Source organism: Natrix helvetica (genome assembly GCF_964273705.1).
Source record: "Natrix helvetica genome assembly, chromosome: 5".
Lineage (NCBI taxonomy): Eukaryota > Metazoa > Chordata > Lepidosauria > Squamata > Natricidae > Natrix > Natrix helvetica.
In genome coordinates, this window is record NC_138551.1 from 4,857,333 (window position 1) to 4,883,185 (window position 25,853).

General features: G+C 47.8%; 1 protein-coding gene across 1 annotated transcript in view; it reads right to left on the bottom strand.

The window, feature by feature from the left end:
- Positions 1 to 25,853, bottom strand: part of LOC309393623 (solute carrier family 12 member 9-like) — a 134,948-nt gene that overhangs the window by 39,727 nt on the left and 69,368 nt on the right. Inside the window, exon 9 of the mRNA XM_081956038.1 lies at positions 18,978 to 19,102. Within this exon, the coding sequence (XP_081812164.1) occupies positions 18,978 to 19,102 (125 nt within the window). The remainder of the gene's footprint in view (positions 1 to 18,977; positions 19,103 to 25,853) is intronic.

A 25,853-nucleotide genomic window follows, 5' to 3' on the forward strand; every position in this document is an offset into this window, starting at 1 on the left:
AAGTGAATCTCTGCAGCTGATGAGTGGGTAACCCAGTTGTTAAGTGAATCGGGCTTCCTCATTGGCTCTGCTGCTCAGAAGGTCACAAAAGGGGATTCCCATGACCCGGGGACACTGCAACCGTCTTAAATACGAGTCAGTTGCCAAACATCTGAATTTTGATCACATGACCATGAAGCCATGCAATGGATGTAAGTATGAACAACAATCACAAGTCACTGTTTTCAGGGTCATTTTAACTCCGAAACAATACAATACAATACAATACAATAGTAGAGTTGGAAGGGACCTTGGAGGTCTTCTAGTCCAACCCCCTGCCTAGGCAGGAAACCCTACACCGTTTCAGACAGATGGCCATCCAACATCTTCTTAAAGACTTCCAGTCATTAAACGTCATGAAACGTCATGAAACGAATGGTTGTTAAGTCAAGGACTATTGTATCTCTTTTCGTTTCAGGAGTCGTGCTTGCCTTGGTGAGAAAGGAAAGTTTTGCTTTTAAAGGTAGCCCTCGACTTACAACCGTTCATTTAGTGACCGTTTTGAGGTTGCAACGGTTGCAACAGAAAAAAGTGATGACCGTTTTTCACACTTACAATGGTTGCAGCATCCCCATGGCCCTGGGATTTGCATTTGGATGCTCGACAAATGGCTCCTGTTTATGACGGTTGCTGTGTCCTGTTCAGCGGTGCAATTCAGACGGTTCTATTTGGTTCGGGCGAACCGGTAGTGGTGGTGGGGGGAGACTCTGCCCACCCCCCCTGGACGTCATCATGCCCCACTTTTGACGCTCTGCGCATGCACGGAAGTTGTCATTCGCGAACCGGTAGCGAAGGTAAGTTGATTTATACAATAATACAATAGCAGAGTTGGAAGGGACCTTGGAGGTCTTCTAGTCCAACCCCCTGCCTAGGCGTTTTGGGAATCCCTTTTGCGACCTTCTGACAAGCGAAGTCAAAGGGGAAGCCAGAGTTGCTTGACAACCGTGTTACTCATTTAATAAGTGCAGCGATTCACTTAATTGACGCGGCAAGGAAAGCCGTAAAATGGGGCAAAACTCACTTAAGACATTTCTCACTCAGTGATGAAATTTGGGGGGCTCCATTGTGGCCGTAAGTAGAGGACTACCTGTACATCCAAGCAGATATACCCGCTGCTTTGATTACCCTGCCACAAATTCGCTACTGTTGTGGACCGCCAGTGGCCAATGGAGCTGGCGGCAGATTCGGACAGTGGGGAGGTTGGGGAGGAAGATGGGCCAGTCCTGGAGTCTGGGGAAGGCTCGGATGAGGGCTCTGTGTCGGAGGCAGAGAGGGGGCCAGAGCCGTCTGACAGTTATCAGCTGCCTTCAGAGTCAGAGATCAGTGAGGCAGAAGAACAGCTGGAGCCTGTTCCCAGTGTGCGCATGCGCAGAGTTGCCAGGCGAAGGGAAGAGCTAAAGAACAGGGGTCAACTTGGGAGTAAGGCCACAGGTGGATGATGAATGGCCCCTCCCAGAGGGAATAAAAGAGGAGCGAAAGGGGAGTGGAGTTTGCAGGAGACAATGAGTTCACTTAATTGGTTCGTGACTCTCCGAGACTCCTTGCCAAGTTTTGCAGAGATCGGCCTAGCAGCTCTCCAAGCCAGAGAAGGTCTGTGACCGTAAATCCTCCTTTGAAAGACTTTTCTGGATGTGAATGAGCAGAATTCACAGTCAATTAATAAAAGGGTTTTTTGTCGGGACCAGGAGATTGCTTCATGCTCTCGGGAAGCCTCGGTCAGAACAGCTAGTGTGGCTACCGCACAATCGCATTCACACATCAGTGCCCAGCCGACGTTCAATCTGCCACACAGTTTTGCACCCGCGCGAAGCCAGGCTAAAGACAGCGGAGGAGACGCTGGTCACCCAGCTAGCTTTGAGATACTCGGCCCATCCATGGTAGCCTCCTTCTGCAGGGCGCCGTTTATCACGGCCCTTCGTTGTGATTTACAGAGCGTGCCTACAATATAATCACAACTCGGCAACAATGTACCGAACAGATTTACTTCTCCCGAGCAAATACATCTCGGAGTAATTCATTACCCAACGGGGCGCCAGCTCGCAACTCATCCTCAGCTCTCTAACCAATAGGCGGGGACTTGACAACTCATCTGCTCAAGGGGACGGGCCCTCGGGAGGGTTCCCGGCAGTCCCCGGCCAATGGGAGGGGGGAACCCCGCTCTGCATCAATCTGCCGTCCAATCCGGTGTCTTTGCTTGAGACCCCCACCGTACCCAAGCCTGCAATTCACCGCTAAGTGATGGGCTGGGAGTTTATACAACCTGAGATTTACGGCTTCTAAACAACTTCTTATCGGAGGTATTTCAGCTCATTGAAAAATAGAGCTACCGGCTGTAAACATTTCATTACCCACATTGTGGCCGGTGTACAAGTAAGCCAAAAGGATCATAAATCAATGCCAAAGAATATCTCCGCCGAGGACACAGAGCTGCTGCAAAGGTTGCCCCCCCCCCCAGGAGACCTGATCCCAGAGCTCTTTGCTTTGTTTCCCCTTCAATGCCTTCTCCATTCCTTAAGCTCTGTAATGGGATGCGGGGATGACCTTGGGAGACAGAAGGGATTCAGCCAAGGGAATTGTCCGATAACAGGCAAGGTAGCCCTCAGCTGGACAGCGGGTGGGGCAAGAGGCTCCAAAGAGGCCCTAATTTGGGCTGCAAAGGGAATGGGTAGTAGAATAATGGATTAACAGAGTTGGAAGGGACCTTGGAGGTCTTCTACTCCAATCCCCTGCTTAAGCAGGAAACCCTGTACCGTTTCAGACAAATGCTGACGAATCTCTTCTTAAAAACCTCCAGTGTTGGAGAATTCACAACTTCTGGAGGCAAGTAGTTCCACTGATTAATTGTTCTCACTGTCAGGAAATTTCTCCTTCGTTTCAGGTTGCTTCATTCCTTCATTGGTTTCCATCCGTTGCTTCTTGTTCTGCCTTCTGGTGGTTTGGAGAATAGCTTGACTCCCTCTTCTTTGGGGCAGCCCCTCAATACTGGATTCATTGTTCTGTCAGGAAATTTAAGATGCCTGAGGCTGCTTGCAGCACCTTCATTTCTAACGGACAATAATTATTGGAAGAATTCTTTAGTTATAGGAAGCACTCAACTTGCAATCATAATGCAGTCTGCTCATTATAGAATAGAATAGAATAACAGAGTTGGAAGGGACCTTGGAGGCCTTCTAGTCCAATCCCCTGCTCCAGCGGGAAACCCTGGAGCAATTATTGTCGCCTTAAAAACTTCCAGTGTTGGGGCATTCACAACTTCCGGAGGCAACTTCTGTTCGACTGATTAATTGTTCTGTCAGGAAATTTCTCCTTAGTTCCAGGTTGCTTCTCTCCTTGATTAGTTTCCACCCATTGCTTCTTGTTCTACCCTCAGGTGCCTTGGAGAATAGCTTGACTCCCTCTTCTTTGGGGCAGCCCCTGAGATATTGGAAGATGCTATCATGTTTCCCGTGGTCCTTTTCCCCCATTAAACGAGATATGAAGGGTAACAAATGTTCTGTCAGAGTTGCAAGATTCTTTGAATGTGCCCGTACAATAAAGTAGAATTAGTTCATCTGGGTGAGTTTACCTTGCACGCCTGACACACGCCAGTCATCCCCTCTTATTACAGATGGTCCTCAATTTACAACCATTCATTTAGCGACCGTTCAAAGGTTACAACAGCCCTGACAACAGTGACTTTTTAGGGCCATCTACCACACTGATGACTGTTGCAGCATCCCCATGGTCCCTTAGGATTCAGGCACTTGGAAACTGGCTCCTATTTATGACGGTTGCAGTGTCCCGGGGTCATGTGATTCACTTTGGCGACCTTCCGACATGTGAAGTCAATGTGAAAGTCGTATTCCATTCAACAACTGAGTTGCTAACTTAACACCTGCAGGGATTCATTTAACAACTGCGACGAGAAAGGGGCAAAACTCACGGAGCAATTGTCTTGCTTAGCTATGGAAATTTGGGCCTCCGTTGTGGTCCTACATCGAGGACTTCCTGTAAATAACTGAACTCCCCAGATGGGAAGGAAGAGAAGTGACCCACAGGTCGCCCTTGCAATGGGAGGTCCGGGTTGTTGTGGCCCTCCAGAGGAGCTGGTAGCAGATTCGGACAGTGAGGAGGTTGGGGAGGAAGATGGGCCAGTCCTGGAAGCTGGGGAAGGCTCTGAGGAGGGCTCTGTGTCGGAGGCAGAGAAGGGGCCAGGGCCGTCCGACAGTTACCAGCTGCCTTCAGAGTCGGAGATCAGTGAGACAAAGAACAGCTGGAGCCTGTTCCCAGTGTGCGCATGCGCAGAGCTGCCAGACGAAGGGAACAGCTAAAGAACAGGGGTCGACTTGGGAGTAAGGCCACAGGTGGAGGATGAATGGCCCCTCCCAGAGGAAATAAAAGAGGAGCAAAAGGGGAGTGGAGTTTGCAGGAGACCATTAGTTCGCTTAATTGGTTCGTGACTCTCCAAGTTCTGCAGATCTCGGCCTGGCAGCTCTCCAAGCCAGAGAAGGTCTATGACTGTAAATCCTCCCTTGAAAGACTTTGCTGGATGTGGAGGAGCAGAATTCACAGGAAATTAATAAAAAGGGTTTTTTGTCGGGACAAGGAGTTTGTTTCATGCTCTCGGGAAGCCTCGGTCAGAAGAGAACAATTGTCTTGCTTAGCCATGGAAATTTGGGGCTTCGTTGTGGTCCTATGTCGAGGACTTCCTGTAAATAACTGAATCGCCCAAGTGGGAAGGAAGCGAAGTGGCTGGTTGTCCTTGCAATGGGTCTTGCTTCTAGGGGGGTGCCCCACGGAAGGGGTGGGGGTCCAGGGTGCAGGTTCCCATCAGATTTTCCTATCCTTGTCTTGCTCAAGGAAATGCTCGACGCTACCACTTATGGGTTATTACGTGGGAGTGTTTTGTTCCTTTTTGGGGTGGGTGGGGCGTAGCCGCCGAGCAGCAGGCTGTCGCTCTGTGTGAAGGGCTGTCAACCCCCCCCTCCCCTTCCCCACTGCGTTCCTCAACAGAAAAAAACCACCCACCAGTTCCAGAGAGAGAGAGAGAGAGAGGACTCCATAATAGAACTTAATCATAACAGCTATTAGCTGGGCCGAACGGCTACAATTACTATCTCAAGCAGCAAAATTTCCTCTCCCCCCACCGCTTCCAAACTCTGCTGCTTGGCGCTAATGCATCCAGCTGGGATAATGGCTGCAAGCTTCCTTGGCAACAGGAGTGGGGGTGCCCCCCCCGAGTCTCCCCCCTCTGTCAAATCCACTCCCGGGAGGAGGATTACGGACACCGACTCCCTCTTGAGCCTATTTTCTACACCTCTCCTGCAGCCCCCGTTAAAGATGTCACACGCCAGGAACACGCCCCCCCCCCCAAAGATATTACCAACTAGCACCCGTGCAGCACCCCACACCTTCCTTAAATTGCGAGGTTGCATTTCAAATCCCAAGCATTAAAACCAAAGCATTAAGATTCTCTTTGGCCCTGAGGCCTTCACTGGGTGCAGCTAAAGCCCGAATTTCATGCGTATAAAGCGATGGCTTCTGGGTCTAAATCGGTTTTGGGGTGGCTGAGGGGCCCTTACCTACTGTATTTTTCAGAATATAAGACGCACCTAAATTTAGAAGAGGGAAAAAAAGGGTTTGGGCCTCCGCATGCTGCAATTTCAGCCCATTTTTGGAGCCTTTTTTTGGCCTGTTTTTGAGGCTTTTCTCAGGCCATTTTCGATGCTTTTTTCCGGGCCATTTTTGATGCTGTTTTTGGCCCGTTATGATGCTTTTTCGGGCCATTTTTGATGCTTTTATGGGCCATTTTTTCGGCCCATTGTGAGGCTTTTCTCGGCCCATTTTCAAGGCTTTTTTCAGCCCGTTTTCAAGGATTTTTTTGGCCCATTATGAGGGTTTTTTCGGCCCATTTTCGAGGCTTTTTTCAGCCCATTTTCGATGCTTTTTTTAGGCCCATTGTGAGGCTTTTTTCAGCCCATTTTCGAGGATTTTTTCAGCCCATTTTCGATGCTTTTTTTTGGCCCATTGTGAGGCTTTTTTCAGCCCATTTTCGAGGATTTTTTTAGGCCCATTATGAGGTTTTTTTCGGCCCATTTTCGAGGCTTTTCTTGGCCCATTTTCAAGGATTTTTTCAGCCCATTTTTGATGTTTTTTCGGCCCATTTTCGATGCTTTTTTTCGGCCCATTGTGAGGGTTTTTTCGGCCCATTTTCGATGCTTTTTTTTTGGCCCATTATGAGGTTTTTTTAGGCCCATTATGAGGTTTTTTTCGGCCCATTTTCGAGGCTTTTCTCAGCCCATTTTCAAGGATTTTTTCAGCCCATTTTTGATGTTTTTTCGGCCCATTTTCGATGCTTTTTTTAGGCCCATTGTGAGGGTTTTTTCGGCCCATTTTCGATGCTTTTTTTTTGGCCCGTTATGAGGTTTTTTTAGGCCCATTATGAGGTTTTTTTCGGCCCATTTTCGAGGCTTTTCTCGGCCCATTTTCAAGGATTTTTTCAGCCCATTTTTGATGTTTTTTCGGCCCATTTTCGAGGGGTTTTTTGGCCCGTTTCCGAGGGTTTTCTCAGCCCATCACCAGGAGACTGGGTGTTCTAGTTCCCCCATAGGCATTAACATCCAGCTGGGTGACTTTGAGCCAATCACCAGGAGAGGGTGAGCTCTAGTCCCATCATAGGCATTAAAAGCCAGCTGGGTCACCTTGGACCAGTCCCTCTCTCTCTCTCTCAGCCCAACCAGCCTCACAGGCTGTTGATATGGGGAAAAAAGGAAGAGGAAGGTGTGTTAGGTATCTTTACTGCCTTGAACTATTTGTAAAAAAACAATAAAGGTGGGATGCAAGAGAATAAATAAATAAATAGCCTCCCCCACCGCCAACCTCTCCCATAAAAGGGAATTAAATCAAGACGGCCGCTCAGGCTCCATTCAGAAGGAGCTGGTCATATTTTAAGGTGCCTCTCACGACTCTTGACGTGGGGGGACCAGGGGGCAGGCGCACCGTAGGGACTCCCAATTCCCCCACCAGGCAATTCCCATCTGCAAGGACCAGCGGAGGAGGGACAAGGGGCCGCAAAGCTCCCTCTAGCAACCCCTGCAAGATGTGGTAATGGTGGGCACGCGGCCAAGTGGCCAAGCCCGGAAAGAGACTTGCCAAGATCGGATCCTATGACGTTAGCGTGCTTAGCTCAGCTCCCGACACTCGTGTGTGTGTGTGTGTGTGTAGCTGCGCAAGGCATCCTTTGTACACAGAAAACGCTCCTCACATTTTCAGCCGCCCAGGGAGGGATGAAAAGGAAGTCTGCAAAGGTTTTCCCTAATGCGATTCTTCGGCGTAATTCTCCCTCGGGTACGTGCACATACACACACACAGTCGCCTGGAAAAATGCAAAGGCGGTCTCTTCACACCGATAAAATTGCATTTTGCTGACGTTTATGTGCAAAGCCCAGGTCCCGAGTGTCGCTTTTGACTTCCTTGTTAGTGGTTTTTTGCATTCATGCCACAGAGAGAGACATAAGAGAAGGGAAGGGATGCGTTTCTATTGTATCCGTTGTTTTGCCAACTGGGCAATTGGAAGAGGGGTGGACCTCAACTCCCAGAATTCCCCCATCCAGCTATGCTGGAGCTCTCACTCGAAAGCAACAGCTAGGACAATGATGGCTAAGCATGTGTACCCATAATGCAATGCGCCTGCGACACCCCCCTGCACATGCACGCACTTCCCTCCACCCCGCACTCCGCTTTGGGCCTCCCTGCACCCTGCTGGGACCAAAAAATGGGTCATGGGGGCGCATGCCCCATGGTTCCCCCAGCCCCCGCGCACACATTCCTGCATGCGCCCTGCTCAGGGGTGGGTTGCTGCTGGTTTGCTTTGCTGCGTGTGTGTGTGCAGTTGCCTTGAAATGTTCTGCGCATGCACAGAACATTAAAAAAGGACAAAAAAAATGCTGGCAATGCCAGGGGCGACCAGCAAACCAATTCGAAGGCTGGCCAGCCTGGGTCACTGCAGGTTCTGTGACCCAGGCAGGGGTGGGTTCCTGCCAGTTCTAACCTCTTCTATAGAAGAGGTTCCACAAATCTACAATGCCATTTAGAACCGGTCCCAGCTCCTTCCCCCCGCCCGTCCGCACATCATCAAGATGAAGAGCAAGAGGAGGAATTCTGGGAGTTGAAGTCCACAAATCTTAAAGCTGTCAACTTTGAACACCCCTGGTTTTTTTTTTCTAAAGGGTTAGGAGTGAAAGAGTCTTGTAACCTGACAGCTTTAAGACTTGCACACTTCAATGCCAGAGTTCCTGAGCCAACATGACTGGAGGAGGAATTCTGGGAGTTGAAGTCCACAAGTCTTAAAGCTATCAACTTTGAACACCCCTGGGGTTTTTTTTCTAAAGGGTTGGGGTGTGAGAGTCTTGTAACTTGACAGCTTTAAGACTTGCATGCTTTGGAGTTTCTGAGCCAACATTTTGGTTGCTGAGCAAGAGCGTTGTTAAGTGAGTTTCACCACATTTTACAAGTTGGCCATGCCCACCCAGTCACATGGCTGGCAAGCCACTCCCACTCAGTCACATGGCCGGCAAGCCACTCCCACTCAGTCACATGGCCGGCAAGCCACTCCCACTCAGTCACATGGTTGGCAAGCCACTCCCACTCAGTCACATGGTTGGCAAGCCACTCCCACTCAGTCACATGGCCGGCAAGCCACTCCCACTCAGTCGCATGGTTGGCAAGCCACTCCCACTCAGTCGCATGGCCAGCAAGTCACTCCCACCCGGTCACATGGCTGGCAAGCCACTCCCACAAAGCAGGTTACACCTACAGAAGAGATTCAAAAATTTTTGAAACCCACCACTTGACCCAGGCCAACAAACCACTACCGATTCAGCCGAACCGGTAGCAACCCACCTCTGGCCCCGTCCCTGCACATGTGTGGCAAAGGCGTGAAAAATCAGCTGGCCAACAGGAGGCCCACACACATGCGCAGTGAAGCTGAGCTGGGGTGATGGCTTGCATGCCTGCAGAGAGGGCTCCGTGTGCCATAGGTTCGCCATCACGGAGCTAGGCAAATGGCGCCATGCTTGCTTCAGACATTGTGGTTATACAATAATACAATAGCAGAGTTGGAAGGGACCTTGGAGGTCTTCTAGTCCAACCCTCTGCCTAGGCAGGAAACCCTACCCCGTTTCAGACAAATGGCTATCCAACATCTTCTCAAAGACTTCCAGTGTTGGGGCTTTCACAACTTCTGGAGGCAACTTCTGTTCCACTGATTAATTGTTCTCACTGTCAGGAAGTTTCTCCTCAGTTCTAAGTTGCTTCTCTCCTTGATTAGTTTCCACCCATTGCTTCTTGTTAAAAGCAAGGCAGCCCCGTCAGAGTGAATTCCGCCCCCCCACTTTTGAACAGCTCCCTGGCACATACATTCTTTTGCTGTCTCCAAGAAAGAAAAGGGAAAAAGAAGAAAAGAAGGAAAACTTAGGAAGGTCATTACTTTGAGTCTGGGGGGAGCAGAAGGATAAATTCCGACAGCAAAAACATCAACCTGAATGAAAGGCCCGGCTTTTAAAGCCACAATCCTTGAAAAAGCACCAAAACTGGATGTGCGAGAGGGAGGGGGGACCCTGTAAGCAGGTCAGAAGGGTTTCGAGGGGGGGGGGGGGGCTGTCCAATATGATGGCAGTGTGTGCGCGCACACATAGTATATCACACAAGTGAGTACACCCCCTCTCCTTTTGTTGCTAGCAATTTAGACATTAAACGGTGTTTAATGTGCATTGCATTATTTTGAGGGGACGGCACATTTACACAATTCTACAAGCTGTATACTCACTACTTTACATTATAGCAGGAGTGTCCAAACTTGGGAACTTTAAGACTTGTGGACTTCAACTCCCAGAATTCCCCAGCTGGCTGGGGAATTCTGGGAGTTGAAGTCCACAAGTCTTAAAGTTCCCAAGTTTGGACACCCCTGCATTATAGCCAAGTGTCATTTCTTCAGCGTTGTTACATGGACAGATATACTTAAATATTTACAAAATGTTGAGGGGCTGTGTGTACTCAGAGGTATGTACAGGTAGTCCTCGACTTACGACCAGAGTTGAACCCAAAATTTCTGCCGCTAAGCGAGACACATTTTAAAAGTGTGTTCTGTCCCATTTTACAACATTTCTTGCTGCAGTCAAATGAATGGTTGCAGTTCTTCGGTTAGTAACACTGTTGTTAAGTGAATCTGGCTTCCCCCTTGACTTGGCTTGTCAGAAAGTCGCAAAAGCGGATCCCTTGAGCCTGGGACAATGCGACCGTCCTAAAGACGAGTCAGTGGCCAAGCGGCTGAATTTGGATCACGTGACCATGAGGGTGTGAATAACGGTCGTAAGTCACTTTTTCCAGTGCTGTTGTAACTTTGAATGGTCACTAAATGAACTGTTGTAAGTCGAGGACTAGCTGTACCCCAGAGCTGGCTCATTCCCTCCCCCCTTTTTTCCTTCTGTTTCTCTCCGCTACCACAGTAGACTGATTAAGCAGGAGTCCCATGATTTTCTCTAATTGTTGTTTTTGCAGAAAGGTAATTAAAATTTCTTTTCATTTCATATAGTGCAGGAAAACCTGATGATGGGGAAACTGGAGGGAGGGTGGAATTATGGGGAGAGGCGTTGAAGGGGGGAGAAATGGCTTTGAAGAGTCTCGGAGGATCAACCTACAAGTTTGAGGAAGGCATGGGGCCGCTTTAAAAAAATGGAGTTTCCAAGTGGGTGAGGAATAATATTCATTTTTCCCCAAAAGCCACAAATGAGAATGTGTCTATGGTTTGGGAAGGTGTACAGGTAGTCCTCAACTTACAACAGTTTGTTTAGTGACTGTCAAATTTATGGCATTAAAAAAGGTGACTGTTTTTCACACTTACAACTGTCGCGGCAGCCCCATGATCATGTGACCAAAATTCAGACAGTTGGCAATGGGCTCAGATTTATGACATCAGCCATCAGATGGAGAGTCAACAGCTCCCAGGTGTGATGAAAAAGAGGAGGAACAGCTGGGTCCAGTGCCTGACGCGTGGATGTGCAGAAGGCAGAGGAGAGGAGAGCAGTGGAAATCTAGGGGCCTGACGCGTGGATGTGCAGAAGGCAGAGGAGAGGAGAGCAGTGGAAATCTAGGGGCCTGACGCGTGGATGTGCAGAAGGCAGAGGAGAGGAGAGCAGTGGAAATCTAGGGGCCTGATGCGTGGATGTGCAGAAGGCAGAGGAGAGGAGAGCAGTGGAAATCTAGGGGCCTGATGCGTGGATGTGCAGAAGGCAGAGGAGAGGAGAGCAGTGGAAATCTAGGGGCCGGTCCTTGAGAAGGAAGAGCCACCGCTGCTAGCGAAGCCCCACGCTAGCTCTGGGGATAAAAGGCAGGGGGCGGAGATGAATAGACGTGGCAGGCAACTACTCATCTTCTGGCCGGCGGCCGGCACTCCCAATAAAGGAATCTTTGAGTTAATTTCAGAGGGTTTGACGTGTTTTTGGAGCAGAACAAAACCTTCCTCAACTTGAAATCTACTCTGCTGGCTGGGGAATTCTGGGATTTGAAGTCCACACCCATCTTCAAAATGCTTAGATTGAAAAACACTGATCTGGCTGTCTTGCTACTTTTTTAAAATTCTGCAACACTCCTTAATTTTATTCCTGATTGATTTTTGCTGGCTCCTTGTTGCATTTTCCTTTCTTTCATTTTTTGCCTCCTGCTTTGCTCTGAGTTGGTTTTAGGTGGTATTTTTATTCCACGCCGTTATCTTAGCTGATGTGGTTTGACTTCTGGAGCCAGAAATACGGGGTGCAACTTCCTCAGATATCATAAATCAACGACCAGCACGCCTTCCATGACCTCACTCGCCTTTTCCACTTTAAAAAAGGAGAAAAATCTGTATTCTGGCCCTGACGTTACGCCCTCCTTTGATCCAAATATTATAATCAATGCAGACAGTTTGGAGAGAGAAAATGCAATTTAACCCTTGCCTTTAAAAGCTCCTTGTCTGCTTTTATTCTGGAATGGAAGATTGTGCTTTAAAGAAAATGCTGATCCGACGTACCCAAATACTGACCAAATAAAGCATCAGGGTCTGAATAATAAAACTTGAGGCTTGTGAATTTTTCCTGGTGTTTTTGAACCAAATTCCTGCCTTTTTAATTAACTTTTGACAGTTGTGATCGTCCTTGCTATTTTTTTTTTCAACGATTTAACATCGCGTTTTTGTGTTCGAATGATTTCTTTCTACGTTGCTCAGAGTCCCGTTCTTCTCCCCACACCCTCTCGTTAGAGTTATGGGCGGCTTCAAAATTCGACCAAATAAAATAGAGGCAATCCTCGAGTTACGACCACTGCTGAGCTCCAAAATTTATGCTGCTAAATGAAACATTTGCGAAGTGGGGGTCTGCCCTATTTTACGACCTTTCTTGCGTTAGTGGGTTAAGGCAAGGGTGTCCAAACTTGGGAACTTTAAGACTTGTGGACTTCAGCTGGCTGGGGAATTCTGGGAGTTGAAGTCCACAAGTCTTAAAGTTCCCAAGTTTGGACACCCCTGGGTTAAGGGAATGACGGCAGTCGTTCAGGGGATCACATGGTTGTTAAGTGAATCCAGCTGCCCCATTGACTTACTTTGTCAGAAAGACGCAAAAGGGGATCAACTTGACCCCAGAAACACTGCAGCCGTCATAACTACGAGTCAGTTGCCAAGCTTCTGAATTTTCATCATGTGACAATGAAGATGCTGCAACGGTCGTAAGTGTGAAAAAGGGTCATAAATCTCCCCCCCCCCCCCCAGTTTTGTAACTTGAGGACTATCTGTGTTGGGCAAACACAGAAAATTGTTGCTGTTTTTTGTTCCTCTCACACACCCAAGAAATCAAACCAAGATTGGCGGAAGGTAGCTGAGGTGCTCAGAAGACTGAGGAGGACTAACAGAAGGGACCTTGGAGGTCTTCTAGTCCAACCCTCTGTCCAAGCAAGAGACCCATTATTTAGGTGGCTGTCCAGTTTCTTCTTAAAAACCTCCTGTGAAAACCTCCCACAACTTCTGGTGGCAGGCTGTTCCACTGGTTAAATGTCCTCACTGTCAGGAAGTTTCTCCTTAACTCCAGGTTGCTTCGCTCCTTGATGAGGTTCCATCCGTTGTTTCTTGTTCTGCCTTCTGGTGCTTTGGAGAAGAGGTGGAGCCCCTCCACTTTGAGGCATCCTTTCAGATATTGGGCGGGATGCAGCTGAGGTTGTCAATCAGAAAGATCGGCAGTTCAGTGGTTCGAATCCCGAGCGCCGCGTAGCGGAGTGAGCTCCCGTGACTTGTCCCAGCTTGTGCCAACCTAGCTGTTCGAAAGCACGTAAAAAATGCCAGTAGAAAAACAGGAACCACCTTTGGTGGGAAGGGAACAGCGTTCCGTGCGCCTTTGGCGTTGAGTCATGCCGGCCACATGATCGCGGAGACATTTCCGGACAGCGCTGGCTCTTTGGCTTTGAAAGGGAGATGAACACCGCCCCCTAGAGTCGGGAACGACTAGCACGTTATGTGCAAGGGGAACCTTTACCTTTAGATATTAAAACACTGCTGCCATGTCCCCCCCCTAGTCCTTCTCTTCTCTAGACTATTCATACCCAATTCCTGCAACCGTTGTTATTTAATAATACAATAGCAGAATTGGAAGGGACTTTGGAGGTCTTCTAGTCCAACCCCTTGCCTAGGCAGGAAACCCTATACCGTTTCAGACAAATGGCTATCCAACATCTTCTTAAAGACTTCCAGTGTTGGAGCATTCACAACTTCTGGATGCAAGCTGTTCCACTGATTAATTGTTCTCACTGTCAGGAAATTTCTCCTCAGTTCTAAGTTGCTTCTCTCCTTGATTAGTTTCCACCCATTGCTTCTTGTTCTGCCCTCAGGTGCCTTGGAGAATAGCTTGACTCCCTCTTCTTTGTGGCAACCCCTGAGATATCGGAAGACTGCTATCATGTCTCCCCTGGTCCTTCTTTCTCTTAAGCTAAACATACCCAGTTCCTGCAACCGTTCTTCATGTTCTTCGTATGTTTTAGTTTAAGTCAAAAAAGGGAATTTTTTTTTGTTCCTCTCACTCTCCCAAGCGGCTGAAGTCAGGACACATTGTTGGCTGTCTTTGGAAATCAAACTAAAATTGGGTGAACATAGCTGAGAAGGATCTCAAGATGGAGGAGGAGGAAGAGGAGGAGAAACAACAAAAGCAGAACCTTTTGCATATGTATTGTATTGCTGTATGCAGGCATTCAACCTAAAAGGACTGGCCACCTCTGGTTTCCCACTCACTCTTTTTTTTAAAAAACGTACAAAGAACTGAAAATGTGCAAAAAAAAAAAAAAGCGCACACACACCCCGATTGACTTGTGTGTTTGCCCCAGGTCAAACAAATGCTGCCTTTTAAAACCTCTGCATGCTAGCTCCCTATTTTTCACCTCCTGCTCTTCCAGAACTGTGCAAAGCCGCGGCAAGCGATGCACCAATATGCACAAGCACACCCAGCAAAAGCTGTTCCAGGAATGCCACTCCTACATGCACAAAACACACACACACATGCACACAGTTTTTCCTCCCCGTTCCCTCCCGTCTGACTCCTGCTCCGGCTCAGTTTAATTACCACTAATGTAAACTCCGCTCCATTATAAAAGAAACTTTGGCATGCTGCCTCCCTCGGAGAACGGATCAGACCCATAAATTCACCGCAAAGAGCTGAACGCCACGGAGGGTGTGTGTGTGTGTGTGTGTGTGTGTGTGTGTGTTTGTGTTTGTGTGTTTTCCTCTTCTGTTTCTTCCCCCCCCCCCCTTGATTTTTTTCCTTCTTCTTCTTGATCTTTTTTCTGGGTATTTGCTCAAGGGCGAAAGCTTTTTAAACAGGATCATAAATGCTTATTACACAGGCGATGCGCTGCCTTGATGGGATTAGCTGGAGGAGAAATTGATCACCGGGGGTCTTCCCACCCACCCACCCCTTTTACTAACAGGGGGGAAAGCTGGGAGAAGGAGGGGGAGGCCCTCAACACGGCCCCACGGCCACCAGATGTTAAACTCCTGGGAAGGGGCATTTTGCAGATGGGGTCCAGGGGAGAGAGGGAGGCCGGCCACCAAAAATGGCCTCAGGCCTGGATGGCATCTTTTGCCTTGGGCCTTCCGGCCTCCCACATTCAATCCTGTGGTGAAATGGGAGGGGGGGGTGATAGGGAGTCTGGGAGAGAGAGATAGTCAAAATAACAATACAATACAATAGCAGAGTTGGAAGGGACCTTGGAGGTCTTCTAGTCCAACCCCCTGCCTAGGCAGGAAACCCTATACCGTTTCAGACAAATAGCTATCTAACATCTTCTTAAAGACTTCCAGTGTTGGGGCATTCACAACTTCTGGAGGCAAAGCTGTTACATTCCTTTCTCAGAGAGTCAAGGACATCCTGCCCTGCACCTGGAGGGGCGTGACTGGGAGGCATCTCCAGTTTTGGATGGTGCATTGATTGGGCCATGGGGCAGACGTGAGGGTGCTGGGGAAGGGATTTGGGCTTTCGTTTGGGTGGGGGAAAACCTGGGAGCTTTCAGATTCGGGTTTTCCCAGATGTGCCAATGTGACATCTCTCATAAAATGGAGCTTTGAGGGAATTTCAGGCCTCGGAGTCGTCTTTCGTTGGGGGGAGGGGGGGTTACTTGGGACCCTGACACCGACTTTCAGGCAAAAAGTTGCCAGAAAAGGAGAAAAGTTGGATTATTTCCCAAATGGCCACCCCTTAAAGGCTCTTTAATTCAGTGTTTCTCAGCTATGTTAAGATATGTGGACTTCAACTCCCAGAATTCCCCAGCCAGCATAGCTGGCTGGGGAATTCTGGGAATTGAAGTCCAGACATCTTAAAAGTTGCTGAAGGTTGAGAAACACTGCGTTTAATTAGTCCTTTTAATTAGCTCTGGTTGATCAGAGGCTCCCGATCCAATTAACACCCCAAATCCCAGCCTGGCTGTCTCAAACAACTGAACTACGGGCCTCTTTGGAGAGCGATCCTTTTGGGAGTGCCCGCTGGTCTCTTTCATGGCGGGATTGTGCCCCGTTTAAGGGAAGACCGCGACAAACTTCAGGAGGAGCGTGGCGGCTCCTTTCGAACTGAGAAATGGATGCGTAGGTTTTGGGGAACTGCACTGACTTCTTCAGAGGCCAGTGGGCAGATAGGTAGACAGGTGTAGGGGGAAGGAAGGAAAGAGAGAAAAGAGAAAGGGAGGAAGAGGAAGGGAGGGAGGGAGGAAAGCAGGAAGAAAGAGTAAAAGAAAGGGTGGAAGAGGAAGGAAGGAGGGAGGGAAGGGACAGGAAGAAAGAGAGAAAGGAAGGAAGAAGAAAAAGAGGAGGGATGGATGGAGAAAGGGAAAGAGAAAGGCAGGAAAGAAGGAAGGAAGAAGAGAGAAGGGAAACAGGAAGAAAGGGTAAGAGGAAGGAAGAGGAAGGAAGGAGAAGAGGAAGAAAGACTAAGAGAAAGGGAGGAAGAAGAAGAAAAAGGGAGGGAGGGAGGGAGAGAGAGAAAGACAAAGGCAGGGAAGGAAGAAGGAAGGGGAGAGAAGGGGAACAGGAAAGGAAGAAGAAGAGACAGGAAGAGAGAAGGAGAGAGGGAGGGAAGGAAGGAGAAGAGGAAAAGAGAGTAAGAGACAGGAAGAAAGGGGAAGAATAAGAGGAAGGAAGGAAGAAGGAAGAAAGGAAGGAGAATAGGAATAGAAAGTAAGAGAAAGGAAGGAAGTGGAAGAAGAGGGAGGAAGGAAGAAGGAAGGAAAGAAAAAACAAAGGGAGGGAGAAAGGAGAGAGAAGGGAAACAGGAAGAAAGGGTAAGAGAAAAAGAAGAGGAAGAGAGAGTGAAGGAATGAGGCAGGAAGAGAGGAAGGAAGGAGAAGGGGAGCAGGAAGAAAGGGGGAAAGGAAGGAGAAGATGGGAAAAGGAAGAGTGGAAGAGGAAGAGAGGGAGGGGAGGTTGACGGTGCAGACAGATAACAAGCATCTAATCAATTAACAAATTCTAATATGTTAAAAGCCTGCAGTGTTGATTAAGACTCTCTGAGTCGGCTAGTTTAACAGTCTTAGATCAGCAGTTACCAAGGTGTATTTTCCCTTGCGAGCAAAAAAGCCTCTTTCCCAAACCAAATGCTGGAGTTCTTGGGTGTTTACCACCAGAATCCCCCCCCCCAATTATCAAAGCACCCCGGAATCAGAGAGGGTCCTTCCAAGGCGGAGAGGAGGGGCCTGGAAAAAACCCATCCTTTGCCCAACTTTGTGGGATTTTGCAAAAAGGATTTTGATTTTGCAAAAGCAGCACCTCCCGTGTCTACTACCCTGGGAACCAGACTCTATATACACAATTGGATTTAAAATCGCTCAATTTAGCTGCCATGAAGGAGTGCATTAGACCAGAGGAAAAATTCCACTTAATATGGGGGGAAATTTTCTGCAATGATATTTAGAGCAATCATTGCCAAACCACCAGTGTGTTTTTCGTAGCTCCGAGACAGATGTGTCTTTCTTTTCAAGGTAACCTCTCCTTTAGTTCATTTTCACTTAATCCTTTTGTTCATATTAATGAGGCCTTGTCTTTCAATTAAGGAAAGGAGGGAGAGAGGAGGGAGAAACCTCGCGGAGGGCGGAAGGGGCAGAGATTCATGGTTGACGTGGCATTGAACAGCAAATAAACCTTTCAAGATTGATAAGGTTGCCAATTTTTTAAAGACACCAACGTCTCTTCTTCTCTTAACTAATCCCACTCACCGTTCTTTGCCCAGATACGAAGCGTGGATTGCTCATTTTCAAAACATCCTCAAAATTGACAGAGTGGGAAGAGAAGGGAAGAGTGGGGAAGAGAAGAGAAGGGAAGAAGAGAAGAGAAGGGAAGGGAAAAGAAGAGAAGAGTAGGGAAGAGAAGAGAAGAAAAGAAAAGAAGGGAAGAGTAGGGAAGGAAAGAGAAGGGAAGAAGAGGAGAGAAAAAAGAAGAGAAGAGTAGGGAAGGGAAGAAGAGAAGGGAAGGGAAAAGAAGAGAAGAGTAGGAAAGAGAAGAGAAGGGAAGAAAAGGAGAAGAAAAGAAGGGAAGAGAAGGGAAGGAAAGGAAAGAGAAGGGAAAACAAGAGAAGAGTAGGGAATAGAAGAGAAGAGTAGGGAAGGGAAAGAAGGGAAGAGAAGAGAAGGGAAGAGAAGAGAAGGGAAGAGAAGGGAAGAAGAGGAGAAAAAAGAAGAGAAGGGAAGAGTAGGGAAGGGAAAAGAAGGGAAGAAGAGAAGGGAAGGGAAAAGAAGAGAAGAGAAGGGAAGAGTAGGGAAGGGAAGGAAGGGAAGAGAAGGGAAGAGAAGAGAAGGGAAGGGAAGAGAAAAGAAGGGAAGGGAAGAGAAGGGAAGAAGAGGAGAAAAAAAGAAGAGTAGGGAAGGGAACAGAAGGGAAGAAGAGAAGGGAAGGGAAAACAAGAGAAGAGAAGGGAAGAGAAGGGAAGAGAAGAGAAAAGAAGGGAAGAGTAGGGAAGGGAAGAGAAAGGAAGGGAAGAGAAGAGAAAAGAAGGGAAGGGAAGGGAAGAGAAGAGAAGGGAAGAGAAGGGAAGAGAAGAGAAGGGAAGGGAAGAGAAGAGAAGAGAAAAGAAGGGAAGGGAAGAGAAGAGACCATGGACCAGTACCAGGCAGTGGCATACCAGAAACCAATGCGCCAAACAAACGAAGCCCCATACATGGGATGCAGGCAGCATGCAAAACCACCCCCCCCTCCCGTCCACGGAAGAACCTCTCTCCACGGAAGCGGTCCCTGGCGCCCCAAAGTGTGTGTGTGTGTATGTGTGTGTGTGTGTGTGTGTGTGTGTGTGTGCTTTTTTAAGTCCAACCCCCTGCTCAAGCAGGAAACCCCAATGGTTGTCCAATCTCTTCCCAGGTCCTTCACCGATTCTCTGCTTTGCAGATCTCCTCCTTCCCCCTTCCTTCCAACATACCTGAAGTTCGGGGCGGAGGCCCACTCGAGCGCCAGGCAGGCCAAATCCACCGTAGCGTAAACCAGCAGGAAGAAGATGGTGACCACTGCAGCGATGGTGTTCAGCTTCCCGGAAAAAAGCACCAGCTGCGGAAAACAAGAGGAGGGGAATCAGGAATCGCAGCAGGCAATCATCGGACGTCAGCTCCACCCCTTTCCTTGTGGTACCTACCCAGAATTCCCCCATCGGCAGGCGGGATTCTGGGAATGAAAACTCTCATCTTCCCGAGGGTTGGAGACGGCTACAAAGCAAGAATTCTCGATCCTGCAGGGATCTTATCCTTAAATTCAGCAAGTCCTCGCTTTACGACAGTGTGTTTATTGACCGAAGTTACAACAGCCATGAAAAAGGGACTTGTGATCCTTCCCCCCACCCCTTACGACCATTGCAGCATCTCCATGGTCACTTGATCAAAATTCAGATGCTTGGCAACTGATTCATATTTATGACGGTTGCAGCATCCCGGGGGTCAGGTGATCCCCATTTAACAGATGTCTCACTTAACAGAAGGAATTTTAAGCTCAGCTGTGGCCATAGGTCAAGGACTATCTATACGACCTCTGTCAAATGGTTATTCTCCAAGGGTAGAACAAGAAGCAATGGGTGGAAACTAATCAAGGAGAGAAGCAACTTAGAACTGAGGAGAAATTTCCTGACAGTGAGAACAATTAACCAGTGGAACTCCTTGCCTCCAGAAGTTGTGAATGCCCCAACACTGGAAGCCTTTAAGAAGATGTTGGATAGCCATTTGTCTGAAACGGTATAGGGTTTCCTGCCTAGGCAGGGGGTTGGACTAGAAGACCTCCAAGGTCCCGTCCAACTCCGGTATTCTATTAGGTTTAGGGTTAGAATAGAAATAGAACAGAATAGGAGAAATATTAGAATGAAGAATAGAATAGAATAAGTATAATCTTTATTGTCATTGTACAAAATAAATACAACAAAATTGGTTTCAACCTCACTGGTGCAAAATTATAGCAGAAATGAAAAAAGAAAGAAAAAGAAAAAAAAACTAGCGTGTGCGTGGAGTGATTGTGGTTGTATTTAAAAGTCTGACAGCCCAAGGATAGAAACTTTAAACCTATTTGTTTGGCTGGCTATACTTTGATATCTTCTGCCCGATGGTTGAAGTGCAGAGATACTGACCAGGGTGTGACTCCTCTCTGAGTATCTTCCTTACTCTGCTAAAGCAGCGAGACCTGGCGAGGTCATCCAGCGGTGTCAGAGGGCAACCAATGGTTTCTTATGCTGAATTGATCACTCTCTGTAGGGCCTTCCTATCTGCAGCTGTTAAACCAGCCTACCATACTGTAATGCAATATGTGAAGACACTTTCTATGGTGGACCGATAGAAAGAGGTCATCAGCCGTTATTCTACCTGATTTTTTTTGCAGGACTCTAAGGAAATGAAGTCTCTGTTGGACCTTTCCAATAACCAGAGACGTGCTATTTTTCCAGCTGAGATCTTGACTAATAAACACTCCAAAGAATTTAAAAGAGGAAACCCTCTCCACGCAGCCCCCCTCGATATACAGTGGGGCAGGTTCCTCTCTGTGCTTACGGAAATCCATCACCATCTCCTTTGTCTTACTAGTATTTAATACAATACAATAGCAGAGTTGGAAGGGACCTTGGAGGTCTTCTAGTCCAACCCCCTGCCTAGGCAGGAAACCTTATACCGTTTCAGACAAATGGCTATCCAACATCTTCTTAAAGACTTCCAGTGTTGGGGCATTCACAACTTCTGGAGGCAACTTCGGTTCCACTGATTCATTGTTCTCACTGTCAGGAAGTTTCCCCTCAGTTCTAAGTTGCTTCTCTCCTTGATTAGTTTCCACCCATTGCTTCTTGTCCTGCCCTCAGGTGCCTTGGAGAATAGTTTGACTCCCTCTTCTTTGTCACAACCCCTGAGATATTGGAACACTGCTATCATGTCTCCCCTAGTCCTTCTTTCTATTAAACTAGACATCCCCAGTTCCTGCAACCGTTCTTCATATGTTTTAGCCTCCAGTCCCCTAATAATCTTTGTTGCTCTTCTCTGCACTCTTTCTAGAGTCTCCACATCTTTTCTACATTGTGGCGACCAAAACTGGATGCAGGATTCCAAGTGTGGCCTTCCCAAGGCCTTATAAAGTGGAATCAACCCTTCACGTGATCTTGATTCTAACCCTCTGTTTAGATGTAAGTTGTTTCTTGAGCACCATGCGGATACCTTCTGCACTTCATCCCTGTATACTGATTCGTCCCCTCCAGTTATGAGACCCATAGAATAGAATAGAATAGAATAGAATAGAATAGAATAGAATAGAATAGGAGAAATATTAGAATGAAGAATAGAATAACAGAGTTGGAAGGGACCTTAGAGGTCTTCTAGTCGAACCACCTGCTTAGGCAGGAATACCACTTCAGACAAATGGCTATCTAACATCTTTTTAAAAACTTCCAGTGTTGGAACATTCACAACTTCTGGAGGCATACAACTGCAGGAGGCAAACTATTCCACTTAATTCATTGTTCTGACTTTCAGAAGTCACGTTTTTCAGTGCTGTTACAACTTTAAACGGTCACTAAATGATCGAGGACTACCTGTATTTCACTAGCCTCCTCTTTCCCCTACCACAGGGGTGTCCAAACTTGGTAACTTTAAGACTTGTGGACTTCAACTCTCAGAATTCCCCAGCCAGCATGGCTGGCTGGGGAATTCTGGGAGTTGAAGTCCACAAGTCTTAAAGTTACCAAGTTTGGACACCCCTGCCCTACCACATACTTTCCTTCTGAGCAGCTTCTTCTTTAAAACGGAGAATCCTCAAGGGTTTAAAAAAAAGGGCACAGAGTGAGACAGAAAACTAAAAATCAAAAGCCATTCCCAACCCATATCAGAAAACAGTTTTATGCCCATATCCAAAAGTGTTGTGCCAAAGAAGGTTTGCCTTTAAATGCAAAAAAAAAAACCCAATAACCATAAAAACAAAACCAGGACTATTTAAAAAATGCTATTTGAATTTTTTAAAAAAAGAAAGAAAAAAGTCTCAGATTTTACTTGGTTGAGCATCGATCCAGATTTTCTGATGTTATGTTGCTTTTTTTTAAAAACCAACAACAATAAAAACAACCAAGGATCTAAATGACAACTCCTATTTTAATTACTGTTTTTGAACCCACTCTAGCTAGCTTAAAATGCATTTAGATGTAGATATATATTTTGAACAGAAAGCTTCGTCATTATGGTAATGGTGTTTTGTTTCCATTTTTTTAGAAAATAAAGAGATGACTACCTTCTCGTCTGTTTTTTAGTATTTAGGAGCTGTTGATCTATTATATCTGTAAGTGCTAAATGCATCACAAACTATGCCATGGTTTTCTTTTCTCAACAAGCTACAATTAGTCAGACCTGCGGTTTACTTAAATCATGGTTTACAAAGCACCGTGCCTGAGTTCTTGAAGTATGCTAAACCAAATCCAGACACAGAATATTACAATTTAGCCCATAAATTCATCAAAAGCATACTTAACTACAAAAAAACCCTCCAGTGTGGCGTAGTGGTTAGAGTAACTGGACCAGAAGTGGAGAGGTTGAGCAGGGGGTTGGACTAGATGACCTGTGAGGTCCCTTCCAACTCTGCTAATCGGGTTTAAATCCCAATTCAGCTCTGCAAATGGGTGACTGTGGGCCAATCTTTGTCTCAACCAAAGACTACCTCAAAAGATGGCTGTTTTGGGGGAAATGCCTCACTGATGTTTTAGAGCAGGGATGTCAAACTGGCGGCCCAAGGGGCCAGAGGCATCACACACAGGCCACGCCCGTCTCAGCTCCACAAAAGGAGAAAAACATCACGAAATGTCACATGATGGAAACGTGATGCTGCAAGTTTGACACCCATGTTCTGGAGCAAGGGGTCTCCAAACTTGGCAACTTTTAAGACTTGTGGACTTCAATTCCCAGAATTCCTCTGGTAGCATGGATCACATATGAAGAACGGTTGCAGGAACTGGGTATGTTTAACTTAAGAGAAAGAAGGACCAGGGGAGACAGGATAGCAGTCTTCCAATATCTCAGGGGTTGCCACAAAGAAGAGGGAGTCAAGCTATTCTCCAAGGCACCTGAGGGTAGAACAAGAAGCAATGGGTGGAAACTAATCAAGGAGAGAAGCAACCTAGAACTGAGGAGGAATTTCCTGACAGTGAGAACAATTAATCAGTGGAACAGAAATTGCCTCCAGAAGTTGTGAATGCCCCAACACTGGAAGTCTTTAAGAAGATGCTGGATAGCCATTTGCCTGAAATGATATAGGGTTTTCTGCCTAGGCAGGGGGTTGGACTAGAAGACCTCCAAGGTCCCTTCCAACTCTACTATTGTATTGTATTGTATTACTTGTGGACTTCATCTCCCAGGATTCCTCTGGGAGCTTTCTGGCAGACGAATTGTGCGAGTTGGAGTCCACAAGTCTTAAAAGTTGCCTAGTTTGGAGACCCCTACTCTAAAGGAAAGGCAGATTGTAAAATTCATAAAACGTGCGTCCCCTTGACAAGATGTTGGCATTGCTTCTCCTCCTTCCTAGGGCTGAGGGAGAGGGGGGGGGGGGGACTGACCCAAAGTCACCCTGCAGAACTCCTGCCTAAGGTAGAATTTAAACTCGGGATCTCCTGCTTTCTAGCCAGCTGCTTTAACTACTACACCCAACTAGCTTTCATACAGCTAATAAACAATGAAAGAAAACCGCTTCAGACAACCAGAGACCCTCGACCTAGATCCGTGATGGCGAACCTGTGGCACGCGTGTCAGAGGTGGCATGCAGAGTCCTGTCTGTGGACACACGCACCGTCGCCAGTTGCTCTTCTGCTTTCCGGTGCACCGGCCAACTGGTATTCCCGGGCGCCGGAAAACAGCCTGAAAAACGGCCCGTTTTTCTGGCCGTTTTGGGGACTTTCGGGAGGCATTTTCCAGGGGGGTTTTCAGGCCCCAAAATGGCCTGAAAACAGCCTGAAAAATGCCCCCAAAACAGGAAAAGAGCTTGAAAACAGCCTGTTTTTCTGGCAGTTTTGGGGCCTTTCAGAGGACATTTTTCAGGCCCAAAAACGGGTTGCAAACAGCTTGAAAAAAGGCCTGAAAACGCAAAAAACAGGAAAACAGCCTGAAAGTGGCCCAAAAAACAATCCAAAAAACTAGCCAAAAACCAGGCATGAGCGTGCCAGCCAGCTGGCCTTTGGGTTCCCGGCGCGCACACATGCATTCTTGTTTGGGGACTCGTTGCCAAAAAGGTTCACCATCCCTGACCTTGATTAACAAACCACAATGGCTGTGTTTGTAGAACCTGCTCCGTCTCATCGAAGAAATCATATTAAAGCTTCGGGTTTACGGAGAATGACAAATTCTCCCATCGCATTCCGGCTCCGTCCGTGACCTGATCTGAATCTAAGGTGGGAGGTGTGGAGGGGAAGGGGTTGGCATCCAGGCACGGAAGAGAGAGAGAGAGAGATCGGAGGAGGGCACTTTGGGAACTCCCAAAGGAAATGCGAGACGGAGCTTTCACATATAAATAAGGACCAACAAGCATTGTGGAATCCCGAAAGGAAAGACGATAATCAATATTTGTTATACAATGAAAACAACCCCGTGAAGCTCTTAAGGAGCATTTCTAACTATCTGTGTGATGCGCCCGGGCATTGTTCAGTGGGAAGCCAGGCGCAATGTTGATCAAAGCATCGTCCCCCCCCCACTCCACTGGGCAGAAGAGCGGGGAAGGAGCTGGGGAAGAGGGCCAGCCCCACAGATTGCAGATCCCTGTTTTGCAATCTTTTGCAAGTTTAGGATATGTGGACGTCAACTCCCAGAATTCCCCAGCAATCCATGCTGTTTTTTTAATGGGGTGTTTTTTCCAGCAGCCCTGGTTAATTGATGCCTAGGAACTCCTGGTGGTCGCCCATCCACACCCCAAACAGTGTTCTGACCGAGGCTTCCCGAGAGCATGAAGCAATCTCCTGGTCCCGACAAAAAACCCTTTTATTAATTGTCTGTGAATTCTGATCCTTCCCATCCAGCAAAGTCTTTCCAGGGAGGATTTACAGTCACAGACCTTCTCTGGCTTGGAGAGCTGCCAGGCCGATATCTGCAGAATTTAGCAAGGAGCCTCGGAGAGTCAGGAACCAATGAAGTGAACTAATGGTCTCCTGCAAACTCCACTCCCCTGTTGCTCCTCTTTTATTCCCTCTGGGAGGGGCCATTCATCCTCCACCTGTGGCTTTACTCCCAAGTCGCCCCCTGTTCTTTAGCTGTTTCCTTTGTCTGGCAGCTCTGCGCATGTGCACACTGGGAACAGGCTCCAGCTGTTCTTCTGCCTCACTGATGTCTGACTCCGAAGGTAGCTGGTAACTGGCATACGGCTCTGGCCCAGTGGTGGGTTCCGGATCCTGTTGCAACTGGCACGGTGCCAGGCAGCTACCACATGAACTTGAGCAGCGCGTGCAAGCATCCTTACTTCCTGCGATGCTCCACGAGGCCTCCGCGACACTCCAGTTGCTCGGCAGAGCATCACACAGGCGCCGTACACTCTGGATGCGGAAGCCCTGAAGAGCTCAAATACAGGTAAAGACGGCAGGCAGGCAGGTGGTCCCTCCGGGGCGCACCAGTACACCCATAGCGGGGTGTACCACCTGCAACCCACCACTGCTCTGGCCCCTCTCTGCCTCCGACACAGAGCCCTCGTCAGAGCCTTCCCCAGACTCCAAGACTGGCCCATCTTCCTCCCCAACCTCCTCACTGTCCGAATCTGCTGCCAGCTCCATTGGCCACTGGCGGTCCACAACCAAGTTGCTAAAGTTAGAGTGGTGTTTCTCAAC